At 46.9% G+C, this 12,524-nt stretch overlaps 2 protein-coding genes and 1 non-coding gene across 8 annotated transcripts in view; 1 reads left to right on the top strand and 2 right to left on the bottom strand.

Moving 5' to 3' along the window:
- Tbce (tubulin folding cofactor E) overlaps nucleotides 1-12,524 on the bottom strand; it is a 73,466-nt gene that overhangs the window by 43,180 nt on the left and 17,762 nt on the right. For 4 of the 6 annotated variants that reach the window (XM_087181243.1, XM_087181244.1, XM_087181245.1 and 1 more), the window contains one exon: nucleotides 950-1,078. In XM_087181243.1, the coding sequence (XP_087037369.1) occupies nucleotides 950-1,049 (100 nt within the window). In that variant the 5' untranslated portion in view covers nucleotides 1,050-1,078. Of the gene's footprint in view, nucleotides 1-949; nucleotides 1,079-2,323; nucleotides 2,601-12,524 lie in introns of those variants that run through there. The other 2 variants (XM_021266384.2, XM_021266385.2) reach the window with 2 other exon arrangements.
- On the bottom strand, nucleotides 2,915-3,018 carry LOC147826294 (U6 spliceosomal RNA). Its single transcript, XR_015439660.1, has one exon. It is a non-coding gene; the product is annotated as a U6 spliceosomal RNA (small nuclear RNA).
- On the top strand, nucleotides 3,185-9,139 carry LOC147826293 (uncharacterized). The gene is given in 2 exon segments (XM_087181242.1): nucleotides 3,185-8,643; nucleotides 8,958-9,139. Coding segments are annotated over 2 exon segments (4,551 nt in total). The 5' UTR covers nucleotides 3,185-4,125; the 3' UTR covers nucleotides 8,991-9,139.

Raw genomic sequence — 12,524 nt, 5'->3', positions numbered from 1 at the left:
ATTCCTTTCTCTTTCCATTTGCAAATAATCCTACTCAAACGGGGATGTGGGGGGGGTGGGACCTTCCATATTACAGTACATACCTGTTGAGGACTTCCATGGTGACCTCCATGAAGGCAGAGTGGCGTCTTTTAGCACAGTGGTGGTCCTCGTCCCCCCCATGAATGCTAGGGAGCTAAACTCAGGGAGCTGTGTATGCTAGACAAGTGCTCTTCCACTGAACTATTACCCCCATGCTGGCGGGCTTCTAAAAACACAAATTGCTGGGCCCCACTCCCAGAGTGTCTGATTTAGTAAATCTGGATGAAGGCCCAAAACTATGTGTTTCTAACTACATGATGCTGACATGGGCCAGGAGCCACACACTGAGTCCCTCTGTACCTACTCAGTACCTTATAGAAAATACTGAAATACTCATTGACTCAGACATATGAGTAATTTGACTATGTTGTTATTCACAAAAGTAAAAAACTAGAAATTAATGTCCAAAATTGGGAAATGGTTAAACTATTCTATACTAAATGTAACCACTCAGAAACCTAAGTAAAATAATGTTACAGAAACATAGATAAGTATACACTAACTTAACTAAAAAAGGTAAAATATTGCATGTATTATCAATTTATACTGTATTAAATACATGCAAATATAGACTAATAAAAAGATTTTTTAAAAATCACAAGTGTGAGCCTAGCAAGGGCAACTTAATAAGATCTTGTCTCAAAAAATTTAAAAAGTACTCTGCAGATGTAATTCAGTGCAACAGCCTTAGGTTCAATTCCTAACAACACATAAACACACACACACACACACACACACACAGAGCTTGGGAATGTAGTTCAGTGATAGAGCATTCGGTCCTGGGTTCAATCCACAGTACCACATAAGCACTATTGAGAAGCCTGCTGCAAAATGCACACATATATAAACACAGAGCACCATAACTCACCTGCCACAGGAGGGACAAGGCCAGAAAAACACACGGTTGCATGTTCTCCATTAACTTCAACTCTTCGACCAATGACATCTGATGGTAAACTGTCACTCATTATAAGATAGCCGGAATCCAAATGCAGATCTAGAGAAAAAAAATCACAATACTGACAAGAACTTAGTAAAACTTCTTTAAAAGTTTATGTTTTGTTTTTGAGATGAGAATCTACTATGTTGTTCAAGCTGGTCTCAAATTCCCAGGCTCAGCTGGTCTTCCCACCTCAGCCTCCTGAGTGCTAGGAATACAAATGTGGGATATTGCAACTGGTTGACAAATTTTTTAAAAAACCTTCCATCTTCCTGTACAGATTCAGTAGGTGATTCTGAACAATTCAGAACTCATACTTTGGTAGAGAAGAACCTATTACGTTTATGCTTCATATTTTCATAATTTAATGTTACTCTACCTGTATATTGATAATCTAGTATTTTTAAATTCTTGTTTCACTTCAGGTAGTTCACATCACATGACTGGTCCATCTCATCTATTTATTTATTTATTTATTTATTTAGGTACCGGGGCTCAAACTCAGGTCCTTGCACTTGCGTAGCAGGCAACGAAACCACTGAGCTAAATGCCCGGCCCTTTTTATTTATTTTTTTGGCTTTGTTTTTGGTACTGTGGATTGAAATCGGGTCCCTCTGCTTGTGAGGCAGGCGGCAGAACCACTGAGCTAAATCTCCAGCCACTGGCTTTGTTTTTTGGGGACAGGGTCTTGCTATCAGGCTGGCCTTATACTCACTATGTTGTCCCAGATGGCCTTGAACTCTCACTTCGATATTCTTGCCTCAGCCCCCCAAGTGCTGGGATTAGAGGAATGTGCCACCCCACCTGGTCACCCCAAAATTTATTGAAAGGACAAGGAAAGGGAAACAGAGAGAGGAAAAAAGTAACAGAAAAAGGAGAAAGGAGACAGTGGACACTATCTGGACACTGCTCTCTTTCTCAGGCACAGGAAGCATTACACACAACGCATGATAAAATACTGAATTCTCTAGTGTAAAACACAGAACCCAAGAGAAGGTCTGTTTTAGTCAGGAGTTTGGCAAAGGGAATACATTTAATACATAGTTTATAGGATTATTTTATAAGGTTTACCCAAAAAGTCAAATACAGAGGAGTATCAGAGATTAACCAAACACTAGAGGCCCAAAGAATCCAGCCAAGGGCCTGGATCCCACAGCAATGTCTCGTGCTTGTCCATATTGAGGATATGCACCTGGAAGGCCCAAAGGCCAGTGGTGGAATTCAGAATACCTATGACAGTGGGAGGAAGTTTTGTACTACCAGGCTGAGGAATCTACACTAGAGCCAGAAAGTGATCCTCACAGTGAAGATCAGAGCTCCCCTGATGAGAGCAGCAGCCATTCCCAGCAACAAGGAGGCCCCATACTCCTCTTCCATGAACAGCCAAGTTCACAACAGGAAAACCAGCCGAAGCAAGCTTCTCTTGGAAAATCAACAGCCCACGATCTTTCCCTCCAGGTCTCTTTTTATGGCTATTGGTTACAATCCTCAAGTGGATCTTCCATGCCAAGACCATGCTGATTCAGTTCAGCTGGGCATTACAAGTTGACCATTAGTCAGTCCACCACATGGTCTTAATGGTACCTGAAAGAAAAGTATCATCTATGCAGGAATGGTAACTGGATCTAACTTCCATTTCACAGGAAAGTAAGGAGCTGAGGAATGTGTCAAATGACACCACTGGGGTGTGGCCAGCCTAATCAGGTAGTGGGAAACCATGGGACAAACAAGGTGGTTTCTTCAACAAATGAAATGTAAGGAGAAAAACAGAGAGATGGAGGGAAAACAGAGATTAAGTAAATTTAAGAGCAATGTCAACCAATACACGAGACTTATTTGGATCTTAATTTTTTTTTTTGGTACCAGGGATCGAACTCGGATCTTAATTTTTTTAAAAATATGGAATTTCATGAATTTGCGTATCATCTTGTGCAAGGGTGATGCTAATCTTCTCTGTATTGTTCCAATTTTAGTATAAGTGCTGTTGAAGCAAGCACTCGATTTTAATTTTTTAAAAACCTGCAAATAATTCTTAAAACAGAAAAAAGAGAAAATTGAAAATTTGAATATACTGGATATATGACTGTAGGGAACAGGGGAAGGGGACGTTACCAGAACCTCTGCAGTAAGTCCTAGTCTCCTGTTGTGGAGCCAGAGTGACTCCATTTTGGAACTGTCTCCTTTGTTCTCTCAGAGTGACTCCATTTTGGAGCTGTCTCCTTTGTTCTCTCAAATTTGTGCTTATCCACTCAAAATTCCTAAGTTTATTACCCAGCCATCTGTGTACTCAGGAAGGACATTCCGGACACACTACCTATAAGGTAAACAGTTAATGGCTAACTGCCCGCAAAAGATAGATGTGACCATTAGTCAGTGGACCTGCTAACCATCAGCTTATGACAGTCGACCCCTAACCTTTGCCCCCTTCTCCCTTGCAAAAATCTATACGTAACCCCCTTAACCCCCCCCCCGAGCCTAACCAATCAAAACCCTACACTTCATATGTATTTAGCATTAACCAATCACCTGGCTACTAACAACCAAAGCTTGATGTATACTCAATAAAAACCCTGCTAGTTTCGAGGCTCGGGGCTCTCAATCTCGATCCGCTGCGTCGGTGACAATTGAGAGTCCCTGCTTAAGCTTGAATAAACGACCCTCGTGTGCTTACATCGGAAACGGTCTCCTGGTGGTCTTTGGGACATCGCGATCTGGGCACAACATTTGGGGGCTCGTCCGGGATCCCAAGACCTTCAGGACTCCCGTACCGGAGGGTCAACGCCGGCTGGTGAGTGTTTTCTTTGTGCTTGTAAAGTCTGGGCCTATTTTCTGGGAAGGTCGGCAGACGGTCTAGGCGGACGCGCTGCAAGGGCCGCCGACCCGGAATCCTGGAAGACGTTCCGGATTCCACTGGTGGGGACGGAGTGCCCCAAGAGTACGGGTCAGTGAGACTCCTGGAGGGACGGTGCGGGTCGCTCCCGCGGCACGGCAGGAGGCCGTCGTCCCATTTGCATTGCCTCCGATCGCGCGGAGGACGGTTTTGTCTCACCTTGTGCTTCTCTGTTGCGTTTGTGTGTCTGTTTGTGCTGACTTGGACCGAGACGATGGGACAGACTGTGACTACCCCTCTTTCCCTTGTAACAGACCATTTCAAAGAAGTTAGGGAGAGCGCTCATAACTTAAGTTTAGAAATTAAGAAGACTAAGTTCATCACCCTCTGTGGCTCAGAGTGGCCCTCCCTCGGGGTAGGATGGCCCCCCGAGGGAACTTTTGATTTGCAGATAATTCGCAGAGTTCGTAAAGCCATCCTCCCCCCCGATCAGATACCCTACATCGCCGTTTGGGAATTTCTGGTTTCTAACCCGCCCCCATGGGTTAAGCTCTTTTTGCCTTCACAGCAGCAGCAACCGGAGTTAATCCTGACGGCCAAAGAAAAGGCTCCTAAAAAGCGCGCGGATGAAAAACAAACCGAAACCAAGCCAACCGCGCCACTTTACCCTGTCCTCCAGGGAGGGACCGAGGAAGATCTTATATTTCCTCCCCCCTATTCCCTCCCCTTTCTTCCGCCACAGCAGGCTGGAGGAGGTGACCCAGTCCCAGCCGGGGCTGGGGAGCCCGCCCCGGGCGCCGCCGACAACCGTGATGGTCCCGCCCAAAATACTCGTCACCGGCGCGCCGCCTCGCCGGCAGGACCGGCAGATTCAACTGTCTGCCCGCTGCGAGCAATAGGGCCCCCTGATGAACATGAAAACCAGCCTCATCATTACTGGCCCTTTGCTACCAGTGATCTTTATAATTGGCGCCGACAACATGCCAATTTCTCTGATAACCCTAGAGATTTGATTAACCTGTTAGAAACTGTTTTGTTTACCCATCAGCCCACTTGGGATGACTGTCAACAGCTTCTGCAGGTTCTGTTCACCACTGAGGAACGAGAGAGAATCCAGAATGAGGCCAGAAAATTGGTTCCTGGTGACAGTGGTCAGCCCACCACCAATGCAGACACCATCAACACTTCTTTTCCTCTGTCCCGACCTAACTGGGACTTCAATACGGCAGAAGGTAAGGAGAGACTTCGAGTCTATCGCCAGACTTTATTAAGAGGTCTCAGAGCAGCGGCGAGGAAGCCCACCAATTTGGCTAAGGTAGGAGATGTACAACAAAAGTTAGATGAAAGCCCTGCTGCTTTCCTAGAAAGAAGTCAGGAAGCTTTTCGTAGGTACACTCCTATGGACCCAGAAGCAGTTGAGACAAAGGCAGCTGTAATAATACATTTTGTCAACCAGGCGGCACCAGACATTAAGAGAAAGTTACAGAAAGTAGATAGGTTAGGAGAAAAGAGTATTCAGGACTTAGTGGCAGTGGCAGAAAAAGTGTATAACAATAGAGAAACCGCAGAGGAGAAACGAGAAAAAGCTGATGACCGCCAGACCCGAAACTTAGCTCGGATCCTTCTGGCTGCCACTGCGGGAGAGCAGAAAGAATGTGAACGTAGACTAAAAAAGATTGTGATGGAAGGAGAAAACAAAGAGAGACACAGAGAGCGCCCCCAGTTGGGGAAAAATCAATGTGCTTATTGCAAAGAATACGGACACTGGGCCAGGGACTGTCCTAAAAAAAAACAGCGAGAAGGACGCCCCAAGACCCCTATTCTGGCTGCGGATGAATCAAATGATTAGGGGGGACGGGGTTCGGCACCCCTCCCCGAGCCCAGGGTAACCCTAAAAGTGGAGGGGAGACCTATTGAGTTCCTGGTGGATACAGGGGCTCAACATTCAGTCCTACTCAAACCGTGTGGCCATATTTCTGATAAAACCTCCTGGGTTCAAGGAGCTACAGGCATGAAAAAGTATTCATGGACAACCCAAAGAACAGTAGACTTGGGAGTGGGCCAAGTAACCCACTCATTTATGGTTATACCAGACTGCCCCTACCCCTTATTGAGAAGAGACTTACTTACTAAATTAGGGGCTCAAATTCATTTCCAACCCGGGGGCACAAAAGTCCTTAATCAAGAGGGAAGGCCCATTCAGGTACTAACCATAAACCTGGAAGATGAATATCTACTACATCAAAAGAGGGCCCCTCCTGATCCTGATATGGAACAATGGCTCTCCATGTTCCCACAAACATGGGCGGAAACTGGAGACATGGGGCTAGCTATACACAGGGCACCGGTGTTTATAGAAATAAAACCTGGAGCAGATCCGGTACGAGTTCGCCAATATCCTATGCCCCTGGAGGCCCAGAAAGGAATAACTCCACACATCAGGAGGTTACTTGCTCAGGGGATTCTCAGACCTTGCCAATCGGCCTGGAACACCCCCTTGTTGCCAGTACGAAAACCTCATTCTAATGACTATCGGCCAGTGCAGGACCTCCGGGAGGTAAACAAGAGGGTTATGGACATCCACCCCACAGTGCCTAATCCATACACCCTATTGAGTTCTCTTCCCCCGAGCCATCGCTGGTACACAGTCTTAGATCTCAAAGATGCTTTTTTTAGCCTTCCACTGGCACCTAAAAGCCAACACATCTTTGCGTTTGAATGGAGTGATCCAGAGCAAGGCATCAACGGACAGCTGACGTGGACCCGATTACCTCAAGGATTCAAAAACTCTCCCACCATCTTCGACGAGGCCCTACATGAAGACCTGGGTGAGTTTCGCCTCCAGAACCCCCAACTAACTCTGTTACAATATGTAGATGACCTTCTTGTGGCAGCTGAGACACAGGAAGACTGCTTAAATGGAACCAAGAGACTCTTGATGGTCATAGGAGAGCTGGGGTATCGGGTGTCCGCTAAAAAGGCCCAGATCTGCAAACCCGAGGTAAGCTACCTGGGGTACGTGCTTAGAGAAGGGCAGAGATGGCTGTCGGATGCTAGAAAAGAGACAGTTCTTAAGATACCCACACCAGATTCCCCTCGAAAAGTCAGAAAATTCTTGGGATCGGCGGGCTTCTGCCGCCTATGGATACCAGGGTTCGCAGAGCTCGCAAAGCCCCTCTACGAGGCAACTAGAGACAGTCAGGCTTTTCAATGGACAGAAAAGCTACAAAAATCTTTCGATCAAATTAAAACAGCCTTGCTGACGGCACCAGCCTTGGGCTTGCCTGATATTACTAAGCCATTCCACCTTTACATTGATGAAAACAAAGGAGTCGCTAAGGACGTCCTGACCCAGTATCTAGGGCCATGGCGCTGCCCAGTGGCGTACTTATCAAAAAGACTTGATCCAGTTGCGTCAGGATGGCCCCCGTGCCTAAGAATGATTGCAGCAGTAGCTCTAATGGTCAAAGACGCTGACAAGTTGACATTAGGCCAAAAACTATGCGTGACCACCCCTCACGCCATTGAGGGAGTCCTAAAACAGCCTCCGGATCGATGGCTCAGTAATGCTCGCCTGACCCACTACCAGAGCTTACTCCTAAATCCAACCCGAGTTGTCTTTCAGGCCCCGGCTGCTTTAAACCCAGCCACACTGTTACCAGACCCGAACTTAGAGGCTCCGCTTCACGACTGCACAGATATCCTGGCCCAGGTACACGGAATTCGAGCAGATCTGAGTGACCAACCATGGCCAGACGCAGGCAACACCTGGTACACTGATGGAAGCAGCTTTGTTCGTGAGGGCCACAGGTATGCTGGGGCAGCTGTGGTGACAGAAACTGAGGTCATTTGGGCAGAACCATTGCCCACCGGGACCTCAGCACAACGGGCAGAACTCGTAGCCCTGACCAAGGCATTGACTTTAGGACGGGGCCTAAAGTTAAATGTATACACAGATAGCCGGTATGCCTTTGCCACTGCGCATGTCCATGGGGCCATCTACAAAGAAAGGGGACTCTTGACAGCTGAAGAAAAGACTATTAAAAACAAAGAAGAGATCCTTGCCCTCTTAACAGCCCTCTGGCTACCGAAAAAATTAGCCATTATCCATTGCCCAGGACACCAGAAGGGCGACACTCCAATTGCCAGAGGAAATAATCTAGCTGACCAGACGGCCCGAAAAATAGCTTTAAAGGTTGATCTGACACTGGCCACTCAGCTGCCCGATCCGGGAAGTGCAGCCCTACCAGAAAAACCCCAGTACACTGAAAAGGACTTAAATTGGATAAAACAATTACCTACGCCCCAGTGCCTCAACGGGTGGTGGAAATCTTCTGATTGTAAAGTCATCCTGCCTAAGACACTGGGAGAACAAGTTCTCTCCAAGATACACCGGACCACCCACATGGGCACTCGGAAAATGCAAGATCTCCTGAGACATGCTGAAATTAAGATCCGTGATGCTAATTCTACAATTGAACATATTGTTGCTACCTGCAAAGCCTGTCAATTGACAAATGCCACCCACAATAGGGCCAACCCAGGAAATAGGCTGAGGGGAAACCGACCTGGAGCCTATTGGGAATTGGACTTCACCGAGGTAAAACCTGGAAAGTACGGTTATAAATACTTGTTAGTTTTCGTAGATACTTTTTCAGGATGGATAGAAGCGTTTCCTACCAAACACGAGACAGCGCAGAGTGTGACTAAAAAGCTGCTAGAAGACATCCTGCCAAGGTACGGTTTTCCAGTAATGCTAGGATCAGATAATGGACCCGCCTTCATTTCCAAGGTGAGTCAAACCCTAGCACAGGTGTTGGGGACAGATTGGAAATTACATTGTGCATACAGACCCCAAAGCTCAGGACAGGTAGAAAGGATAAATAGAACCTTAAAAGAGACCTTAACTAAATTAACCTTAGAGACTGGCGGTGACTGGGTGACTCTCCTTCCCTTCGCCCTTTATAGGGTGCGCAATTCACCCTATAAAATGGGGTTGACCCCCTTTGAAATCATGTTTGGAATTCCCCCTCCCATTATCCCCAACCTTCACTCAAATGTACTTGTTGAATTTGATGACCAAAAGTTGTTACTTTCTTTAAAAAGCCTCCAAAGTGTACACGAAGACATCTGGCCTAAGTTAGAAGCCTTATACCAGACCGGACCACCTCCTGAGCCCCATCGCTACCGACCTGGAGACTGGGTCTTCGTTCGGAGACACCGGCAGAAAGACCTTGAGCCCCGTTGGAAAGGACCCTACGTCACAGTCCTGACCACGCCCACTGCTCTCAAGGTCGACGGGATTGCTTCGTGGGTACACTACACCCACGTTCGCCCTGCAGATCCTCACACTGTCCTAGAAGACTTCGTTCCATCATGGCAGGTGTCCAGAGACCAAGACAGTCCCCTCAAACTCAAGCTACGTCGTCGACGATCGTGATTATGGTAACTGTACTTTTGACACCGACACTAGGAGGACAAAACCCATATGCTCCCTTAAATTTAACCTGGATGATCATTAGTACGTCTACGGGCAACATTGTTAATAGTTCATCCGAAGTGGCTCCACCACTTACCTGGTGGCCAGACCTAGACTTTGACCTGTGTTCGCTCGCCACAGGGACTTGGAACACTGGAAACTGGAAAATCGGGCCTAGAGGAGAGCCAATATGTAAAAAAAGGCATAGGCCAATGTAATACTAATAGAACATCCCTGCCCATGGCTCCAGTACCCATGGCCCCTCCTAGACTTGACCCTGGGTGTAGCCATTCTCTTGATAGAAACATCCTACAAAACACCCCCTTTTATGTTTGTCCGGGAAAAAGGCACACACAGTCTCAGATAAACAAGTGCGGGGGACCTGACCCGTTCTATTGTGCCAAATGGGGATGTGAGTCCACGGGCACCGTCTCCTGGGCCCCGCCTGTCAAGGACGATTTTATTTCTTTAAAAAGAGTCCCTGGGCCCCCTGGCCTGCAGACAAATCAAAAGGGTGGTAATTTCTTAGTTCTTAGTGGCCCCTGTACCGGGTTCCTCTGTAACCCGGTCAGACTTTCATTCACGGATTCAGGTAAAAGGTACACTAAATGGGAAACAGGCCAGACTTGGGGACTCCGTCTATATCAAGATGGTTATGATACCGGGTTGTTATTCACTATAAAACTGAAGGCAGAGCCGCTCACCATAGGGTCTCCCCAATTGATAGGGCCAAACTTGGCGCTAGCTCCAATAGCCCCTTTCAGACCTATTAAGCCCCCTCCCCCAAAAAGCTCGCCTATGTCACCAAAACCAAACGCCTCCGTACGGCCATCAGACTTAACCTCCGCTTCCACATCCCCGCCCTTGATTCAAATGATCACCCAGATTGATAAAGTCGATCATAACCGGGACCAGGACCCCCTTTGGAAACTGATGGTTCACACCTTTAAAGCCCTAAATGCATCTAGGCCAGACCTCACTCAGTCCTGCTGGCTATGTTATGATACTAAGCCCCCATACTATGAAGCAGTAGCTTATCTAGACAATTTCACTAAGTCAGACAGCCCGACTCAATGTAGATGGCAACAAAAAGGGACAGCTAGGCTGACCCTACAATCAGTAACTGGGCAAGGAACTTGTGTCGACAGTGTCCCGGCCTCCCACCAACACCTTTGTAACAAAACCGTCCTTAGACCTAGGCCTAAATATCTCATTCCCCCTTATGACGGGTGGTGGGCCTGTTCCTCTGGACTTACCCCTTGTGTACATGGGCTAGTGTTAAAACAAACAAGAGATTTCTGTGTACTTGTACAATTAGTCCCCCGGTTGTTATATCACTCAGAAAAAGACATCCCCAGCCGCCTGGCTGAAACCCAGGTCAGAGTTAAGCGAGAACCTGTAACGGCCATTACTTTGACCGTTCTCTTAGGATTAGGACTAGCTGGGACAGGAACGGGAGTTTCATCGCTACTAATACACAATAAATATTATAATGACTTAAGGACAGCCATAGATATAGATATTGAAAGGCTAGAAAGCTCCATCTCCCACCTCCAAGAGTCTTTAACTTCACTAGCAGAGGTAGTCCTCCAAAACCGAAGGGGGCTGGACTTAATTTTCCTTCAACAAGGAGGACTCTGTGTTGCACTAGGTGAAAAATGCTGTTTCTATATAGATCATTCAGGAGTAGTCAAAGAATCCATGGCTAAAGTTAGAGAAGGCATCGCCAAACGTAAACAAGAAAGGGAACAATCTCAAACCTGGTTCGAATCTTGGTTTAATTCTTCCCCTTGGCTCACTACCCTAATTTCTACCCTGTTGGGCCCCTTGCTTATCGTGTTGCTACTATTAACCTTTGGACCTTGCATACTTAATAGACTAGTTTCGTTCATTAAAAAGCGAATTAACGCTGTTCAGTTAATGGTACTCAGGTCCCAATACCAGCCAATACCTATTGATTTGACAGAATTAACCCCCAGAGGCCCATGATTGGCCCTCTACAGCACCCTGAGAAGGGGGGAATGTGGAGCCAGAGTGACTCCATTTTGGAGCTGTCTCCTTTGTTCTCTCAGAGTGACTCCATTTTGGAGCTGTCTCCTTTGTTCTCTCAAATTTGTGCTTATCCACTCAAAATTCCTAAGTTTATTACCCAGCCATCTGTGTACTCAGGAAGGACATTCCGGACACACTACCTATAAGGTAAACAGTTAATGGCTAACTGCCCGCAAAAGATAGATGTGACCATTAGTCAGTGGACCTGCTAACCATCAGCTTATGACAGTCGACCCCTAACCTTTGCCCCCTTCTCCCTTGCAAAAATCTATACGTAACCCCCTTAACCCCCCCCCCCCGAGCCTAACCAATCAAAACCCTACACTTCATATGTATTTAGCATTAACCAATCACCTGGCTACTAACAACCAAAGCTTGATGTATACTCAATAAAAACCCTGCTAGTTTCGAGGCTCGGGGCTCTCAATCTCGATCCGCTGCGTCGGTGACAATTGAGAGTCCCTGCTTAAGCTTGAATAAACGACCCTCGTGTGCTTACATCGGAAACGGTCTCCTGGTGGTCTTTGGGACATCGCGATCTGGGCACAACACTGTGAGCCACGGCAGCACATGGCGAATTACAGGAAAGGTAGACAAATGAGACTGAGAAGAAGCTGAGCTTTGGGTCTGATCAGTGCTGCTCTGGGCAGCAAAGACAAGAAGCCCTTGCTTGCAGCACCTTTTATTTAGTACATCCCAAAGAAACAAATGTAACAAATGAATAATGCAGATTTCAGTATCACATTGGGAGGAACAAGGTTTAACAAAAGACTGGGTGGGGGCAGCGGAAATCTAAGAACAATGAGGAACTATGCAGATGAAGATTGAGTTCCTTCCAGGAACTACACAGATGAAGATTTGGTTCCTCCCAGGGCTCTTCCACAGGTGTGGTCTTGTCCTGGAGGATTACAGCATCATGGGATCATTGAGATCTCCCTTGTGACCTGAGGCCAAAATGGAATTATGTCTTGGAGTGTTACTGCTGGCCTGTAGGCAGGAGAACTAGGCCTACTCAAATGATTTTTCCCTAGAATTATGTAGCATTGCTCCCAACATATGATGATATTAAAAGAATAATTGGGGGGGGCCAGGGATTTAGCTCAGTGGTTCCAGCACCCGCCTTGCAAGCGCAAGGTCCCGAG

Source organism: Heterocephalus glaber, unplaced genomic scaffold (assembly GCF_053883595.1).
Source record: "Heterocephalus glaber isolate CG9 unplaced genomic scaffold, H.glaber_assembly_v1.0 deba00001472, whole genome shotgun sequence".
NCBI lineage: Eukaryota > Metazoa > Chordata > Mammalia > Rodentia > Bathyergidae > Heterocephalus > Heterocephalus glaber.
The sequence above is the reverse complement of the archived record's forward strand: the minus strand, read 5'-3'. Positions and strand labels throughout refer to the sequence as shown.